This window comes from Vulpes vulpes, chromosome 2, assembly GCF_048418805.1.
Source record: "Vulpes vulpes isolate BD-2025 chromosome 2, VulVul3, whole genome shotgun sequence".
In the NCBI taxonomy this organism is placed as follows: domain Eukaryota; kingdom Metazoa; phylum Chordata; class Mammalia; order Carnivora; family Canidae; genus Vulpes; species Vulpes vulpes.
In genome coordinates this window covers 158340290-158359107 of record NC_132781.1, presented here as the reverse complement: position 1 = coordinate 158359107, position 18818 = coordinate 158340290, and the positions used below count along the sequence as shown (strand labels likewise).

The window sequence follows — 18818 nt, the reverse complement described above, 5'->3', positions numbered from 1 at the left end:
GCAGAAAAGATACCCTCAATCTACTTTTTTTTTTTTTTTACAGAATGTTTATGAAAGTGGGGGAAGAATATATATATACACACACACACACACACACACACACACACGGGGATATTTGCTGCAGCGCGTCCCTTGTGGTATCAAAAAATTGAACACCACCCACATATCCACTGACGGGAGAATAACTAAATGGTGTCTTGAAAACATCTACTTTTAATAGCAATCTCTCTGGGCAGTGGGATTGAGGAAGTAGGTGGAGAAGATGAGAGGCACCGTTTATATACTTTTAGGCTGTTTGACTTTTTTTTTTTTTTTTACAATGAACATGTATTACTTTTCTATTAAAACATTTGAAATGTATGTGTGGAAAAGCCTAGAAGCATGTATATCGGGCTCTTAAGAGCGGTTGCCTCTGGGTGTAGGAAAAGGACTGGGGCCTGGGAGGGATGAGAGGTGGCTTTATCTTGTTGATAATCACTTATTTTACTTTTTCATGTCCTGCACATATTCATTTTGCGATACAATAACATGCAAACATGAACTTGAGGAAGAAAAACGGAGAGAGAGGGTTTTGGGAAACGTTCACGAGAGACTTCCCCTGTGAAGCTGCGGGTTTTGTTGTCGTGAAGCACTGCAGAGGGGATGGAAGCTTGGGGTGGTCACTGCTGTCCAAGCAGCAACCCCCTCCACCCTCCTGCACCAGAGAGAGAGAACAGGGTTGCCTCTGGCACTGATATGGGGAGGGGGGTCACCGCGGGGGCTGTGGAAGTGGTCCTCCCTGCCTATGGGGACCCCCCCAAACCCACCATGATCTTGAAAACTGTAAATTCCACCATGGATTAAGGGAATACGGGAGCTCTGCTTTTGGCGTTTTGACTTGGGGACCCGAAAGCTACGCAGCTGAAACAGAAAAACAGACCCCGAGAAATCTCTACTAATCAAACTCATCAAACCAGAGTCAAAGCGTTTCCCAACAAACCCAACACTGTTTCCTAGTAAGTTCTTTTTCACTTAGCAGAGGTGTGTTATCTGATCTCCTGGTAGCAATGACTTATAATTACACATTATTCCATAAGTCACCATATGAGAGCCTTTCTGATGAGCATTAATTGTCCCTAAATTAGCTCGATATATGTCTGTGCTTTTGTTCTGGAATCTACATGACTTTAAACAAAGCCAACCAGCATCCAAAGGAAAAAAAAAAAGGCTCCCAAAGGGGGTGAAAGGGGGTGTGTGGTAAAACAGTAGTCAAAGACCCTTTTTCTTGGCAAATGGTTAGGAATCTTTGATTTTCTAGAAGTCTTCTGAGGTCCCAATTCTGGGGCCAATCCATTCTGTAGAAGAAACAGAAGGAGGAGGACTTTGGTGGGAGCCTGTTCCACTCCTGATTCTCTTTTGAGTGACACCTGATTTTCCCCTCACTCGACGCCATATCAGGAGGGGCCACCCAGAGACATAGAAGCACCCAGACAGGAGGACGTCCTGGAGCTCTCTCAGCTCCATACTACTTACAGCAGGAGGCAAAGACCACGAGAACCCCAAAGGCCTTCATTCCCGAGGACACCGGGGGGTCAGAGGCACCAGGATCACACCTTCCTCTGCCAGCTGAACTCCTGAAAAAGACCAAAATGAGGTGAGGCCATGTGGGTGCAAAACTCCAATCACAGTGCAGGGCTCAGAGCAAAGGGATCCTTTTCAAACCTATTTATCTTTGAATATGATCCCCCCTCTGGTATTTAGACCTAAACATAAAGATACGAAGGACTCAGTTGTCTGAAAAGTGCAAGTGTTTCTTTTCTTTTTCTGGCAACATCATCCCTTCAACTCCTTCTTTTTATTTTTTTCTTTTGAGGAGTCAGCATTTCCTCTGTTCCCAAGTTTACAGTCATTGGGGTGGGTGGGTGGGGGTGTCCGTGATGGAAATCTCGCGCCAGGAAGTCTAGCCCCACCTGCACGGTGGGCCCCTGCCATGTCTTTCTTCCTTGGTATCAGGTATCTCATTCAGGAGCTTAGCCCCTCTGAATCTCGGCTTCCTCTCCTATCAAGTGAGTCTAAAATACCTATCAGTAATTTTGAACATTTATTAAGACGTGACTCAATGCCAGGTGCTGTTTTCTTTAGGGTCTTCACGGGTATTCCATGATTTAATCCTTATAACCTGAAAGGCTCTGTAGTTGTTTTGGAGACAGAGAAACAAGAGTCAGAACAGCTTCCTTGAATCCACATAACCCCCAGCTTCACAGACTTGGGGGGACCTTTGGAAACAATGGAGGTAAAACTGCTCAATACTGTGAAATGCTGTGACAGCAAAACGTACCCCCTCTTCTTACTCTTAGCAACAGTAAGGGTCCCCATACGTGGCTCGCTTCCCACAGGACAACAGAGGAGGGCTGGGCATCCCCTGTCATCCCAAGGAGCCACCCCGACCCCTACACCCGTTCTGGCAACAGCTCTCTCTAAATTCAAGTGGTCTTGATGTGGCCCATCAGAAATCAGCCCAGATCTGATAACAGCAGGACTTGGAGTATGAACAATAGCTCTGTTGAGCCCAGAGAATTTGGCAGGTACAGAGCTTTGGCTAGATTTACTCTCTGTGACAAAGTTTCCCAGGAAAACTTCAAAATGAGTGTCCTGCTGCAGAGCCCCAGGGCCAGTTCATCAGGGGTCTTTGCTACCTCTGGCCCTCTCTGCCCAGATTCTGCTGGAGGCTGTCCGGCTAGGCCCTGACCAGTCCTGGTCCCAGCCAGTCTCTGTTTCAAGTGCCGCAGGGAGGTTTTTAAATTAGGTTCCATGTCTCTGGGCTGGCTCCCTTTCCTCTTCTGAGTCTGCAAAAATAACCGTGTGATGGTTTAGTCCAAGAAGAAGGCACATACGTCTTTTAAATGAGCAGGTGATGACGTTTTGGAGAGACAAAGAAAGGGACCTGGGTGCGTTACTGGTAATGAAATCAGTGTCTCTCCGTGCTCCAGCTCTTCTTCTCTGTGCCAGCTTCTCCCTCTGTGCCAGCTTCTCCTTCTGTGTGCCAGATTCTCCCTTTGTGTGTCAGCTTCTCCCTCTGATGCCAGCTTCTTCCTCTGTGTGTCAGCTTCTCCCTCTGTGTGTCAGCTTCTCCCTCTATATGCCAGCTTTTCCCTCTGTATCAGCTTCTCCCTCTGTGTGCCAGCTTCTCCATGTCAGCATCTCCCTCTGTATGCCAGCTTTCCCCTCTGTATGCCAGCCTCTCCCTCTGTGTGCCAGCTTCTCCCTCTGTGTGTCAGCTTCTCTGAACATCAGTTTCTTCCTGTGTGTCAGCTTCTCCCTCTCTCCAGTCTTGCTTTGTTCACTTCCTGACAGGTGTCTCTCCTAGGAGCCTCCTGAGAATGCACTTCTCTGTCTCAGGGTCTGTGTCCTGGGAGGCCAATCTAAGCCCATATAGAGTGATAAGCAGTGAACTCATGTCCAAAAGGATGGGTTTGAAGGGGACTTGAATTATCTTAAATTTATATTCCACTCCTTTGCTCCCCACGTGACCCTACCAGGTAGAGCCTATCACCTTCTTGCTTGGCAGTTGAGAAAAGCAAGGTTCAGAGAAAAGTGACACGCAGCTACCAAGTGGCAGGACCAGGACTGAACCTCTGGTCCCAACTTCCAAATTTAGTGCTCTTTCTACTTCGCCAGGCTCCCTGCCTAGACCTCTTGCCCATGTGGCATTCTGAGGCATTTTCACAGACACCAGCCTTCACACTCTGACTTAGGCAAGACCGGCATGGCTCGTCCCTTTGACTGATTGCTTGCAGGTGCTTTAGATTGTGCTGAGCCCAAAGCAAGAGCACAGGGCCAGCAGCCCAGGGATCTGATGAAGGGCAAGAACATGGTAGGGAAGGCAGCATGGACTCCAATGCCAGCCTCTGGGGGAGTAGCCAGCAAGTTGGCAGGTCTCCGTGAGCTACCGCTCTCAGACCCACCAATTCATCTTACAGACAATGCTGACAAATGGGTTGGTTTTTCTCCCCGTGGAGTAAATAAAGAGGAAAGAATCTGTAAGCTCCATAAGTCAAAGATCGTTCTATTTCGTTCACCTCTTTATCCCTAGTACCTAACCAGCACCGGTGGGCCCTGACACACACTAGTACTGATGGTGAGGATGAGTAACTTTTCTGTCCCACTTCTACACCCTGGGTGGCTTCTGAGCACTTGACATACAGTTACTCATTAAGTCCTCACGGCCTCCAGCTGGAGAAATACTGCCATTACCTCCATGGTGCAGATAAGGAAGCCAGGCATGGAGAGTTGGAAGTAAATAAATATTTGAGGAATGAATGAATGCATGAATGATCAGAATCTGATCATGCTTCAAGTTACAGAAATATAAACAAAACTATCCCCTACTGGGGGCCAGCATGGGGCTAAGCACAGCTTGTAGATTATCTCCTTAAACCCTCTTTTAATGCTCCCAATGTGGCCTAGATGATGAACCCAGCTTGTCGATGAAAGAATAGAGACTGGCAGAGGTTAGGCATTTTGTCCTGCAAATCGACAGAGCCAGGACTCGACTCAGGTGTGTCAACACCAAAGGCGGCATCCCTAACCTTTAGCTGTCTGCTTCCCTGTGGGTCATTGGGCCGAGGGGCTCTACCTATCTAAAACAGGGCTGAGAAAACAAAACCAAAACGACCCAAGCATCCAAGCAGATGCCACGAACACTCTTATTTGAGGCACGATGCCAGCAAGGGGTCAGCCTCTCTTTCTCGGCCCCAGCGGATGAACAGGAAGGGGATTACAGGGGCGGCTGTTAGTAGGCAAGCAGGCAGGCAGGCAGGCAAGGGAGAGACAGGAGTGATCAAAACAAGAACTGACCAAGCCTATGGACCTGGGGCCACCGAGTGTAGGGGCAGATGGTTCTAGCTACATCAGCCTGGAGTGGTTATTGATGTCAAGTCATCAAGAAAAGGCTGCATTGTATAAGAGACTGCAAAGGCGCAAGGCAAATAACTTCAGATTCTCTGTTGGAGAAGAGGGTTGGAGCAGGGCTCTATACTTCCTGGCAGAGCCACTGAAGTGCACTGAGCCTTAGCTGCATCATCTGTCAGGTGGAGACAATGCGCCTGACCCCCTGTGGATTGCCAGCAAGATTCAACAAGTTCCAGAGATAACAACCTGGGATTAGTCAACAGTAGCCAAGGTGAGTTACCATGTTTGCTATGTTTTGTTTAAGAAGACAGGAAAGGAGAACATTATGGATGTTTTCCAATAATATGGGGAAACCGTAGAAACCTGTAGTACTTTAAGAGGTAAATTTCATTACCCAGAAACTTCCCTCTTGCAGGTCCCCTTGGGAAGCCAAAGCATCAGGATATATAGTAACTGTGCCAGCCTCTGGGCCTCTCTACCAGAGCACACACCTGGTCCCCCCTCTGAGACCAAGGTTATCTGTGGTCTCAATCGACACATCTGGTGGGATCGAGGACAGAATAGGACACTGGGTATAGACTCCAAAATCTAGAGGCTGCTAGTTCAAAAAGAGGCCAACTGCTCTTTGGGGACCAGCTGCCAAGAGACGGAAGCTCCTGCCTTGAGCCCAGTCCTGGGGGAGGTCATTTAGACTTCAAACTAGATATCCCTGGGGGATACCAAGTGGCACCTAGCCAGTCTCTCAGTGGAAAAGCCAGCAATGGAGTCAGCATTGCCTCTTCATTAATTTAACTCTGATTTGCTGAGCACCTACCATGAAGCAGACACTGTGTCAGCCAAGCAGGGGACTCAGACACAGGCACAGGCTCCTTCCCTGGAGGAGCTCATACCCTACTAAAGCAGGGGCACATTGTAGGATGAGACCAACATGATAATGAACACTAGTTCTCGCCAAGTGCTCACCAAGTGCCCGGCACTGTGCTAAGAACTTTCCAGGTTGAATCTGCTTTCACCCTTGCCACACTCCCATTCTTACCACCTACATTCTTACAGAGATAGAAACTGAGGTCCGGAGAAGTGTCATCAGCTACCCAAGGTCTCCAGCTAGCAAGCGGTGGAGCCAGGATTCACACTCAAGCCTGGACTCCAGGGGCCATACCAGCCACCTCACCACCAGTGCAATAGGTAGGTACAGGTAAAGATGCCATGTGGGAATGCCGGGGTGGGGCTCTGGGGGTACAGAGAGTGGGCTTTGGAATCAGCCAGAGGTTCTGGAACTGCTCTCCCACTCATTAACTTGAGGGACCCTGAGGTCAATTGTTTTCTATGGCAAAGGAGACCAATGATGCCTTTCTGGAAGAGAGCACTGAAGATGGGAGGAACTGACGTAGTGAGGGTGCATGGTGCCATCCTGGGCATGTTCCACTGGACCAAAAGGGATCAGCCAAAGCCCATGAAGTTTGGGGGTGGGGAGGAGGTGGTCAGGAAAGGCCTTCGTGAAAGAGGAGACTTTTTAACAGGAGATCAGTAAATTTGGATCAACTTCGAGAAAAGAAGTGGGGTGGGGCAGGCAAGAGCAGAAGACTCTGGAGGTGAAAAGACTGAAGGCCCAGTTGGGGAACAAGCTGGCTGGAACTCATGGAGTCAGTGGAGGAGTAAGGCAATCGTGGCTGGAAAGGAGGATGAGTCCACATTTAAGCTGGTGGTGCAGGGACCTCTGGCCACATTTCCTGAGAATCCATTTTGCGGCTCCACCAGAGACCAGGCACTATAGGGTTTGTCCTCTGAAGACATGCTCTTTAAAGGAAAAGGGGAGACAAAGGTAGCAAAGTCAAACCTCTCTTTAAAGAGGAGGAAGGCACAGCAATTGGCTAGTTGGCTTCCTTTCTTTCCCTCCAGCCTCCCCCTGGCACTGCACATCACATGGCACCAGAGACCAAAGGGCCCGTACTGCTAAATATTAAACAGACCTTAGGCCTAAGCACCATTTCCCTACACACACACACACACACACACACACACGGTGAGAAGCAAATTTGATTTTCCAAAAGATTGCATAATTCTTAGGTGATATTAAAATAGCTGATGAAGAATCTACTTTAATCTTTTTTGGGTGGGCGTCGAAGGCCTGAAGAGCATTGCTTAGATATTTCTGACAGAATCGTTTACAAGAAATAAGCCACCAGCATGGAGCTGCAAAGCCAACAGCTCCTAAGACCGCCACTTCCTGCAACCTCTTGGGGCCTCAGATGCCACCCTGGATGTCCAGGGCGGGTGAGCGGGTGACCCTAGCAGGAGGCCTGCCCCACAGCAGCTCCCACAATCAGGTACTGCTTTTCTGAGATGGGAAGAAACATCACTGCTGAAATGATCCCCTCCTTCCCTGGGCCTGAAAAACTTCCTGTCAGCACCAATCACTTGGCACATCATCACGTCCAGCCTGCGCCCGCTCTTCCATTCTTGGCTCAAACTGTATGGAAAACAATCTGATTTGTAACTCTTTAGGGGTGTGTGACAGGCCTCCTTAACCAGACTGTGACCATCTTGTGGGTGGGGCAGAGTTGTGCCCTACTGCAATCCTGCGTCCATGCGTCTGGGATACACTAGATAGCAAATATCTGGCCACAACGCTAGGTAATGAATCCTAATCCTCTCCACTGATAATTTGGTTCTTGGATGTCTACTAACATCATCTTCCAATAATGTAGTCACGAAATTATTCATCTGCATATTCCAAGAATCTAGAACAGTGCCTGGCAGGCAATAATAGTCCAGTAAGGGCTCCTTCTGAAGCCATCTCAATTCCATTTCGGAAGAGTCTTCATCCATCAAGTCGGGATCTGAAGGGTGAGTGGGTATTAGGCAAAGGAAAGGAGGAAGCCAAGTGTGGGGAGGGTGGAGAAGGATCTTCCAGGTATCGAGGACAGCAGGAGCAATGCTGGAGTGTGGCCCTGTGGCAGGGAACTGGCTTGGCTGGGGGTGCGGTGGGGGTAGGGGTGGTGTCTGGAGGAGCCATAGGTCTTGGACAGACTCAGAGGACGTGTCCCCTCCCACTCGAGCAGGAGAGAGGGAGGAAGGCAGGCAAGTGTGTAGTCTGATGGCAGGACATTAAGGCTTCCATAGGATGGCTTCTACTTTCTCCCTGAAGAGGGAAGTAGGGATTCTTCTATGTGGGAGGAGGGGCAGGGAGAGGGAAGAGAGGAGAGGTTTCAGGAGAGAGGACAGGTCTGAAGTCACCGTGGAGGAGAGAGGAGAAAGGACGGAACCGTGGGAAGTGGAAGGATTTCTTCTGAAGTGTCGAGGGTCCAGTAGAAGTTGGAGACCACACCTTTCCATTACCCCCAGGACCACGGCTGGTCAAGGTTTCTCCAGCCCCTGGGTGTGGGTGGACTGATGGATGGAAACTCCATCAGCCCTCAGGTGGGAGGGCTGGAGAGGCCGCCGGAGAAGCGCAGGGGGGATTCTCCTAAGGGAATGGTCTGAGTAGAGGGCCTCGGGCTGGACAGGGCAGGGAAGAGGCAGGCCTCCGCGGGGAGAAAGGGCACAGGGCAACGGGCTGGGGTGTCCACCATGGGGCGAAAGACAAATGGGGTAGCAGTGACTGGGGTTGCTGGAAGCGTAGGGGTGGCGGTGAGGAGGGGCAGAGCAGGGGCAGATGCAACTGATACCAAGGAAGGGATGGAAGTGGGGGTGCTGATGAGGAAGTTGGAGGGGTTGCCCTGAGGACAGACAAGGCCCCAGCTGGACCCATGCCCTAGAAGCACCCTCACAGCCTGTAGGGTTCGCAGGAAACCAGTCCGGCAGCTGCCCCCCAAGCTGGGGACACTGAACGGGCTGGGGCCTGCCCCGAGGTCACGGAAGCCAGGAGCCCCCCCCCCCCCCCACACCTGCTCGCCCCGGGGCCAGGCTGGGCGGCCCAGAAGGAAGCACGTGGCCCCCTCGGGCGCGTTGCCCGGGAGACGCGGGCTGTTTACCAGCGGCCGGAGCGGGGCGACCGCAGCGGATGGAGCAGCGGCAGGTGAGCGCGCCCCATACGGCCACCGCCAGGGGCACGGCCAGGGCGACGCCCCCGGGGACAGGACGGGCCCTGGGAGAAGCGGCCACTCCCGGGGCCACGCAGGCCCGGCCCAGCTCACCGTTGCAGGAATGGGGCAGCTCCCGGGCTCCGCGGAAGCCCCGGGGCCTGGACGGGGACACCGACCCAGGGGGACACCAGAGGCCCGAACCGGACCGGAGCTCCCCCAGACCCGTGCTCTTTCACCTGGGCGCCTCTCACTTTCTAGGCGTCCCCTCGTGCCCCTCCCCCAAATGCCTGCTTCTGCTGTTCCAGCTCCTTTGGGTCTAGAGGGGCCTGCGGGCACTTGGAAGATCGGCTGCAGCTTTCCTCCTCCACCTGCCCCTCCCCACGCTGCTCTTGCAACCGTCCCCACTGCCTTTTCCAAACCTTTGATCACTTGATGGCTTGCGGTCCAATGTCTCCACTCCCCCTTTGAAACGTGGCACTCTGCGTGGGACAGTGCATTCTACTCATTTAGTCGGGGGTAGAACTGGGAATGGTACCAAAGTTTTCTCCTGCTCAGGCCAACTACCATCTCCTGTTGATTCTTCTGAGTGCCTTTCCTGCCTTTCATCCTGACAGCCTCACCAGGGGGGCGGGGTGGGGATTGGCAGGGGATAGTATTAACTGATAAACATTTTTAAAAGACCAATTCAAATGTATGCATCCTCGGTATACATCAGCAGATGGTACGTGGGTGGGTGTATTTTACTGCGTTTACTGTGGGTTTAGATTTGGGCTGTGAGTGGATGAGGGTGGTCTGACCCTGTGCTGAGGGGCGGGTGGGGGGGGGGGCTCCTTAGGAAAGCAGGAGGATGGCCTCAGCCTTTCCTGTCACATGTTCTCCCTTTCCAGTTGATTGGGTGATTAATCTTAAGGAATGGGTGCCTGCCCTTTTGGCAGTTCCCTGGAAACAGTTACCAATGTTTGTTTCCTGACTGCTAGCAAGCCTCTGGGGTGCAGCTATTCTGTTTAAGTAAACAGGCCACTTGCCTAATCAGCTGGCAGCTTGATGGATGCCTACACCTAGGTCTTGTCAAATCACTTTGTGGTTGAGCGACTGCCAGGCCTAGAGGTGGGGAAACGAGCTGAGCCGGGATAATGATGGGCTCTGCGTGAGTCTTCCTGGCCCCAGGGGCGGGATGGGCAGGCTTTGGGGACCCAAGGTGTGGCTGCAGAGGCACTGCTGGCCCAGGGTCCCCAAACACCTGTTTCCCCTGCTTCCCCTCTCCATGGGATAGATGCTGGGGAGAGTTGGTGCTCCCTCCATGTAACAGATGGTCCCCGAGCTCGGGAGGAGGCAGTGGGTTATGAAAGCAGGTTCGATGGAATGGTTTTACCTGAAGGAGGTGTTAGTCTCTAAATAACCATGAGTGGGCTTATAGGAATTAGTCATAATTGAGGTTTTTTTTTTTTCTCTCTCTCTCTCTCTGAGATAGCTCGCAGTCATGTTATCTTATGACCAGGGTGTCTTGAATATGACACCCCCTGAACATGGATAATTATATAGTACCAAAAGGTATAGAAAGTGCATGCACATACTCAAGTTTTACGTTAAAAATAATCCAGCAGAGAGCCTGCAAGAACACATGACTTTCCTCATCAAAGTTGTTAAGGAAGAGGTTTCTAAGTTACCAAACTTACTGACAGTTAAACCTTCCCGAGGCATGTGTGGGAGTTAGAAGCCAAGTCTGTGATAATTCTGTAGAAGCTGTGGCAAATTAATAGCCATTCCTTGAGGCGGGGAGGGTGAGCCGAGAAGGGGAGCTGGTTCCCGAGTTGAGCTTATCTTTGGCAGAACAGTTGGACAATTATGACCTTCTTGTGTCATCCTGAGTTAAAGTGCAGAGCTGCTTAATTGCAAGGGAAAGACTTTAGAACTAAACCAACAGGGAAGAAACCACATTTTTCACAGTTGATCAGAAAATAGATTAAATTAACAAGGAGATGGGCAGGCTTTTTTCATGCCAAGGAGAAGGTTCCTGAACTCCCAGCAGCCAGACTGGGTGTGAAAGCCGAGCGAGAAGTGGAAGATGGGAGTGTGGAAAGACCCCGTCTGTGGACAGGGTGGAGCGAACACAGAGGCTTTTAAGTTAAGAAATGGAGGACAGCTTTTGAACTGGCTAGTGCCTCGGGGATATAGGGGAAGACTGTGTTTTGTTTGGGTATGGCCTTAATGGAGAGGGAGGGGATACCTTCTAAAATTTGGCAAGATGGGTGAGAGGCACCGAACGGTAATGTTAGAATGGAAAGCTGCAGGGCTGGCATTACGTTGCTCAGGATTGTGTGACAAAGGTAGCGTGGAGTCAGTTTGAGGTGAGGATGCAATAAAAGTGTGGAATTAGAAAGCGTTATTAGAAAAGCATTATTTTGCATTTTTGAGGCAAGTTCAGAGGCCTTAGCTCATTAAAATCGGCCTTCCGGCATTTCTGTGCAGTGGGCAGGGCAGGTGCACGTCCCAAAATGCGCCCAGCTGGTTAGAGGTGACTAGGAGTAGAACCACTTTTTCCCTCTCCTGGGGAAAAAGCTCTGTAGCAACAGGTAAGACTTTTGGACATAAAGTGATAGAAAGCACTAAGCAAACAGAAAACCAAAAACAAAAGCAAAAGCACCTTACCTTTTCTTAAGCCAAGCCTGGAACTTATAGCCCTGGTTACATTATTTCATATTACTACCATCCTGTTGCGGATAAAGGGACTGATGCTAGAGGTATTTAAATAATGTCTCCAAGGTCATATGGCTAATTCTATAGATGGGGAAAGAGATGTATCAGAAAGGTAGAATGATGGTCCCATGGTAGCACAGCTAACTCTCTGCAGAGCCTGAAACGGAACCCCAGACTTGGGACACCAGGTCCTGGTTCCTTTGTACTCAAATATGCTACTTCTTGGGGATGGTGACACACTGAGAAGTTACCAGAAGGTCTCTAGAGGGCAGGGAGAGACCTGGTCAGCCTATGGGCAGAAAGCAGCAGTGCAGTGGTGGTCAGGATTCCAAGGGAGGAGGGGAGCCCTAGACACCCCCCTCCCCACAGTGTCCTGGGAAGGATGTAACCAGGGCCTTGGGGTGGTGGTGGTGGTAGCCGTGTTAATGAAGGGGTCACCAAGGTGGTGAGGAGGGAGAAGGAGACCTGATCTGGCAATTCTGGCCTGAGAAGAGAAATGCCCACGCCTCCTACCGAGCTTGGGAACACGGGGCTTCTGTGGGATTTTGCTAGCACTCATGAGCACCCTTAGCGTAGGAGACCCACCTACGGAGGCCCTCAAAGTGTTCACCAGGTGGCCGGGAAGACAGAAGGTGAAGCCTAGGTCCTCCAGAATAGGACCTGGTGTCACAAGACCCAGGTTCTAGTTCAGGCTGTGCTGATAGCTGGCTTTGTGACCATGGGCCAATTGCTCTGCCCTTCTGGCCCATACATCTGTAGAATCGGCACGTGTCCAGAGTCCCCTATGGAGTTGGTCTAAGACACAGTTTGGTACATGTGGCCTGCTGCCAGTTTTATGTGGCTTGTGGGCTAAGAATAGGTTTTATACTTTTAAATGGGTGAAAAAAAAGAAGAGGAATATTTTGTGCCACATGAAAATTGTATGAAATTCAAATTTCAGTGTCCATAAATGAAGCTTTATGGGAACACAGCCACACCCATTCATTTACCTACTGTCTATGGCGGATGTCACCCTCCAATGGCAGACTTGTGGAGTTGTGACAGACCCTATGGCTGCCAAAACTGTAAATATGGGCTATCTGGCCATTTACAGAAAAGGTTTGCTGGCCCCTCATCTAGAACCTGCATACCTCCCTGTGAGTTCTGGCCAAGGGGCCAATTTTCAACAGTGCCCCCCTCCCCTTTCCCATCCCCCTGGTTACAAAGTTAGGGTGGTGGAGGGATTTTTTTACATGGAGTGATTTGTGCAGAGCCACCTACCAAGATTGAAAGAAAAGACAGGAAGAAGGAAAACAAAGTAAGGTTAAAGTGTGGGTAGACAGGAAGAGTCAGGTAAGGCCTGGGGGCGACGAGGGGAACCGGGTCAGTGGCTGCAAGGGCAGGGCTGAGTCATTGGACCAGAGATCATGTGGCTTCCAAAGCTGAAAACATGCCCAGAAAAAGTTAGCCAGCCCCTGCTCTAGATTGTCACATGGCTTGTTGCTTCTCATTCCTCTGGTCTCTCAGTTTAAAGCCCCCCTGCCTCATAAGAATAAGAATGAGCCCCACCCCCAGTCACTCTCACTTTATTTCCTCATGGCAATAATTTCTCATTGTGGACTCAACACCTGTCTTTCCTCGGTCTTGGTTCACTGATTTTTTTCCAAGTGATTGAAATGAATGAACGAGCGAAGGAATGAACGGCAGCAGGTGCCCCTCCCCCGATGCCCGAAATCCAGAGAGAAACGCCTAACTCCATGCCGGTTGGCACTAACTCCGGCACCTGGGGGTCACGGGCTTGGAGGCCAGAGTCCCAGGAAGTTTAACCCGCGGCTTGTCTTTCCTCCGCTTCCTTAGGGGTCTTGAGGAGCAATGGCCACAGAAGCCCCTGTGAACATAGCAGCCCCCGAACGCAGCCCCGTTGGCAGCCCAGCCGCTGACGGCTTCGCCTGGCAGCCCGACTCGGCAAAGATGCACGTCCCGAGGCCCAAGTCCGCCAAGGGCCGGCCGCGGCCGCGTCCACACAAACCGCAGGGTCCGCAGGGTGCCCAGCTGTGCTCTCTGCGCGCGCCGGCCACCCTGCCCCCGGCCGTCCCCTGCGAGTCGCCAAGCAGCCAGAGACCCGGAGCCTGCGCACCCAGGTCTCCAAACCAGGGAGCGCCCGATGAGATCCCCGAGCTGCTGCAGCAGGTGCCCATGGGCGCTTCCTCTTCCCTCAATAAATACCGAGTCCTCCCTTCCATCAACAGGAAGACCCTGGAGGAGGGCTCTGTGGACGCAGTGGCCACAAAGGCCGGCTCACTGCAGCTGAGCAGCATCCAGGCTCTCTACCGGGAGGAGACGGGCACCATGAAGGCAAGCGAAGAAGATTCCAGAGTTCGAGTTTGTTCCCCAGAGAGGACAGTCATGGTCCGAACCAGGAGACAGATGTCATCCAGGGCCCGAGACCTGGAGGAGCCATCAGACGGAGAGGCGACGCTGCTGCTGGCCATCAGATCGCCGTCGGGCCGAAGGTTCGTTCACCATTTCCGGCCCACTGACGCCTTACAGACCGTGGTTGCTGTGGCCGAGCGCAACAACCAGGCCACCTACCACCCCTGCAGCATCGAGACCATGGAGGTGCCCAGGAGACGTTTCTCTGACCTCAGCAGATCTCTGCAGGAGTGCAAAATCCCCCACAAGTCGGTGCTGGGCATCTCACAGGAAGAAGAGGACGGGGAGCCCTGAGTCCACAGCCACCCAGCTGGAGTCCTGGGCCTCGGAGAAAGGAGCACGCTTGGGTGCTGTGGCTTTCCGGGCAGCTCGGTACCCAGTGCCCTGCGAACCTGGTGCGCCTGTGATGCTCGGGACTCGTCCTCACAGCACCTCCTTTGAAGGAGTGAAATCTGCACGTGCGCCAAGCGTATTGAGAAGGTTCTCCTCCAATTTTGAAGTCCCTCCAGCACTGGGGCGAACTGGCGAGGTACCCGGGCTGTTCCTGAAACCGCCGTGACCAGGCCTCCTCCTTTGCCCAGAGCTGGGTCCTTTCGGGAGCATCTGCTTGCTTTTACAACGAACCCTCGCTCTCTTGAAGCCAATGGTTTGCCTTTCTGTATTTGATGCAGGATTAAACACTTCCCAGAGAGGATTCTGGTCTGGTAAATAACCAGGGCTCAGGAAATGTCGGACTGGCATTTGTATTTCTCGCAAGCATCTTTAAGAAACAGGCAGTTGACACTATCTTAGAAGCAGCCCCCTTTGCTGGCATCGGGTGGCTAGAGTTTCTTGGGGATTACTGTTTGTGTGATGTGGCTTCAGAGGAGAGAACAGGTCTTTTGCTAATACAAATCCCCCAACACATCAACATTTCTGAAATAGTCTGAGAGCGAGAAAGTAAATTGCTTCTGCAATCGTGGATTAGCCAAGTAGCTACTCTTAAATAGAGAATAAGTAGGTTTGCAAATATCGGTAGCTACTCTCTGCATGCAACATTCTTCCCAAACTGAGAAAAACCAGTGGAATCTGATTTCCTTTGCTTTTGTCACTAATGGAATCTTTTTGATTTTAAACCGCCCAAACCTACAAGTCTGTACCAGTTTGCACCGGAGGCCTTGGCCTATCTGGGTATGGACACATGGTTTCAGCGTCTCACCTCCTTCAAACAGAGACTCCCTGGTGTGGGGACACCAGTGTCCCTGTTCTGTGATTTCGGAACCTCCCGAGGCCAAGGGTGCCTCTGTTGGGCATCACTTGGCTGCGCCCCGTACTGAGAGACCGTGTGCCCAAGTGTCTGATGGGCACAAAGTACATCTGAATGCCTTAGCCTGTTTGGTTTTCCAACTCTAAAGTGGTGACGTGGACAATTTGCCAAAGTTCTCTTGTATCGGGAGTTCAGCGAGACTTCCACCTCTCATCTTGATCCTCGTTATAGCCAAATCACCATCCAGATTAGGGAAACTGATCCCTCAAGATCTCAGCCATCCCAAAGCCCCGAGTACCGATGCGCCTCTCTCTGCTCCTGGGTACACAGGGAAGGCAGGAGTTCTAGAAGCCTATCAGCGTGGCAGCCTCAGCAGCAAGTGCATCTTGTACCTAGATAAGGAATGTGGCTGGAAATGTTACTTCCAGCAAATTCATACTCAGCCACGGAGATTAACGCCAACTTCATCTCCTCTAAAGAAGGCTCGCCTTGTCCTTCCCGCATCCCACACCACCCAGATCACTCGAGAGTGGGCTATTTCGGAATGTGTGGTAAAATTTCCTAATACCATCTCGGTTGCAAAGGTCAGCTGGGGCTTGCAGGGCCTCAGGCAGGCCCACGCAACTGGCCACCTCTCCCGACCAGCGACCATGGCAGAGGGGACGGGGGGCTCGAGGCCGGTACTCACAGTACAGGAGGTTTACCTCCCACCCAGGACTCAGGCACATATCTGCCTCTGATCTAGGAGGCTGGAGGAAGAGCCTCCCGCAAAATCACACCTACTCTGTGGTAAGAATAAAATCCCACCCACCTGGGACTCGGTAATCTCTTCAGGCAGGAAATCTGTAGAAAACTTCAGTGAAACGGAGCATGCTCGAGGGAGCTAGAATCTTCTGCACTTAGGGCTTTGCTGCTGCTATTTAGCTTGGGATTTGGGGGTGGCAAAAAAATGTGGAAGGCATGAAACATAGAAATATTTTAGGGTATCTTAGGACACGTGACTAGAACTAGACTTGAGCCACCTTAATAAACTTCTTTTGGACAAAAGGATGGTGAAACAATAAAAATTGATTTGCGTGAAGCTGAGTCAGTGGAGAAGCACGCCTTCTACTTTAGTGCAGGACTCCAGCCACCGTGCTCTAGCGGACAGAGGGGCCCATTGACCTCTTGGGAAAAGCACTTGGCTGCGCTGTTAAATCCAAGTGCTCGTCCCCAGGCTCCCCGCTCCCACCCTTCCCACAGATCTTGCTTTCAGGTTATATGATAGCACCGAGCTCCGTATGGCAAGAGTCTCCTGAATTCCTCCTAAAAATCATTCCAAGTACTCTCCTTCAGAGGTTGGCAAGAACAGCTCCATCAGAATTTCAGAGGGGTGGCTCTACAGGTGGCACTGCCACATGGCCACCCTGGCCTGATGGGCTAACCTGGGCCCAGCTCACTACCCCTGGTGGCCTTGGGTGACCACTCTGTAGTCACAGACCTCATTCATTGAACCAGTGGTCACTGAGGATCTTTCCTGTGTCACTCACAGGTGACTGGCATTGGCAAGGAAATGTGGAACTGCTTTGGGACTCTCAACCTCAAGGCGACTGAAGTTGGTGGCTGCAGCTTTATCCGTGAAGGACCCTGGAATGAGGGTCAGATACGCTGTTGCTGTCTCCTCGCCATCTTGTGGAAATGCTAAGGCAAGTCCACCTTTCCAGTGATGGCACCGGGAAGCATGGTCATTAGGGATGTGAACTTTGCATAGGACAAAGCTTCAAGACCAGTTTTCCCAGCATATCCCCTGTTACAGTCCAAGAGGTAAATTAGTCCTGGCAGCAGAAGGAACAGCAGGAGAAATAAGTGACTCATCATTTAGAATCCAAAAAATTTTCACCAACAGATGGCAGGTGGTTTTAACACAACAGTCCTTGCCCTGAAAGTACCTGGGGATCCAGCCAACAGCCGGCAAGCCAGGGCAGTCCTGATGAAGAGATGCAGGTGAACGTGACTGTCACTCCAGAGAACCTGCAGAAAATACTCCACAAACAAAGAAACGTAGACAAGTCTTGAAGTTTCCATTATAATTAAAAGCCTTCAAGTCTATTGTCAGATGTCTCTCCCCATCATGCATTACAAACGTAGGCGCTCCAGGAGCTGAGCTGCTTCACTTTGGTCCATGCTCTTACCACTATTTCAAGTGGGTTTCTAGTGTCAAATAAAGCCATGCTGCCCCGAGAGGTACAAAGTTTCGCTTTACACAGTGTTTTAATAAGTTGAGATAAAAGGGTGTGTGGTTTCCCGTAGCATGAGGTGTAGTTTCGATGAGGCTTTCATAGGGTAAGAGGATCTACTGTCCTACCTTTTCAATAGAATTGCAAAGAAAGCTAGATGATTCCACCTTAGCCTTACTTTGGAATCAGTCTCAGAAGCCAGCAGGAATATCTGTCTCCCCAGTGCAATGAGTAACACACCACCATCAAGTGCAAAGTTTGGAGCCTGCTCACCCTCGCCTCGAGCCAGAACCAACCCAAACCCACAAAGGTCAGAGGCCACTGCGGAGGCGTTGGCAACATCCAAGCGGAGCCGACCCTCAGTGACTCACAAACACACAAGACAATAACTCACATTATAAAAATAAAATTGGATGTTCTGCGTCTACACTGGCGATGTGACACTTTCCTTTTCTGATTAGGGCAGTGTCTGGCAGCCCTTTCTGACACACCTCTGTGTTCTCTACCTTCAAACTGTGCAGGAAGTGGCGGTGCTCCTGAACAATTTACGGGGAAGATCAAATCTCTGGAGGTATTTTCGGACACACTTGAATCCTGTCCCAGGAGGTTGAGCCACTGATAGACAACCATCCATGGGTGTGGTTAGGCAGGCCTCGATCAGAAGGACTGCTGTGCTCGGCCGGGAGCACTCTGGCTCTTGTGTTGAGAGTAGACTGGAGGGGTCAGTGTGGTAGATGGAAAACCAGCTGTGGCCCTTGACAGTGACCAGGGTAGAGATGGTGCCAATTTGGGCCAGAACAGCAGCCATAGATGTCGTGAGAGGTGTCAAATTCTGGACACATTGTTTATTAACCCTCGAGGGAGAAAAGAGGCAAGATAGATTTGACAAGTTGGGATTTACCCAAGTGGACGTCACTTGACTATATCACCATAATGGACTGTTCCTTCAAAAATGAGCAAACATGTCAGCAACAAACACATGGTGGGCAGGGAGAAGCACTGACCAGAAGCAATGTTCATAGGAAGGAAGGAAGGAAGTGCCCTTTTTTGGAAAAAGTTTACAGAGAATTCCTATGCCATTCTTTGCTCTTTGAGAAGAGATGCAACTAAAAATGTCACTATTTCGCTGAAAATCAATTACCATCAAACTCTCGGGGCATGCTTACTGGCCAAGGTTACTTAATCTACCTGGTTCCAGTGAAATGACACATCATTTACCTCTCCCGCTCCTGCCTGCCTCCATTCTGTTCATTCAAACCCAGCAGCTGACTGGGGATGCATTTCTTCTTGGGAGGGCAAATAAAACCAGTGTCCTTTGACCTAATTAACAAA

The 18818-nt window shown here is 50.9% G+C and overlaps 2 protein-coding genes across 4 annotated transcripts in view; one reads left to right on the top strand and one right to left on the bottom strand.

The window, feature by feature from the left end:
- The window catches only part of PLA2G2C (phospholipase A2 group IIC), a 22737-nt gene extending 13385 nt beyond the window's left edge, over positions 1-9352 (bottom strand). The window contains exons 1-2 of the mRNA XM_072750990.1: positions 9335-9352; positions 1513-1613 (exon numbers count right to left, since the gene is read on the bottom strand). Coding sequence (XP_072607091.1) covers positions 1513-1552 — 40 coding nt within the window. The 5' untranslated portion in view covers positions 1553-1613; positions 9335-9352. The remainder of the gene's footprint in view (positions 1-1512; positions 1614-9334) is intronic.
- UBXN10 (UBX domain protein 10) lies at positions 1438-18818 on the top strand. Of its 3 annotated transcripts, XM_072750988.1 has the most exons (4): positions 1438-1633; positions 5070-5161; positions 5944-6075; positions 13449-18818. In XM_072750988.1, the coding sequence occupies exon 4, from the start codon at positions 13464-13466 to the stop codon at positions 14316-14318; it is 855 nt and encodes a 284-aa protein (XP_072607089.1). In that variant the 5' UTR covers positions 1438-1633; positions 5070-5161; positions 5944-6075; positions 13449-13463; the 3' UTR covers positions 14319-18818. The 3 variants fall into 3 exon arrangements, 2 of the variants coding, with proteins under 2 accessions (XP_072607089.1, XP_025867843.2); XR_012000164.1 differs by lacking the exons at positions 1438-1633; positions 5070-5161; positions 5944-6075 and adding an exon at positions 8802-8908 and having other exon boundaries at positions 13449-16059; positions 16802-18818; XM_026012058.2 differs by lacking the exons at positions 1438-1633; positions 5070-5161; positions 5944-6075 and adding an exon at positions 8802-8908.

What these genes read in the sequence shown, in the direction of transcription:
- UBXN10 (XM_072750988.1), top strand. Translation starts at nt 13,464, where the DNA reads ATGGCCACAGAAGCCCCTGTGAACATAGCAGCCCCCGAACGCAGCCCC.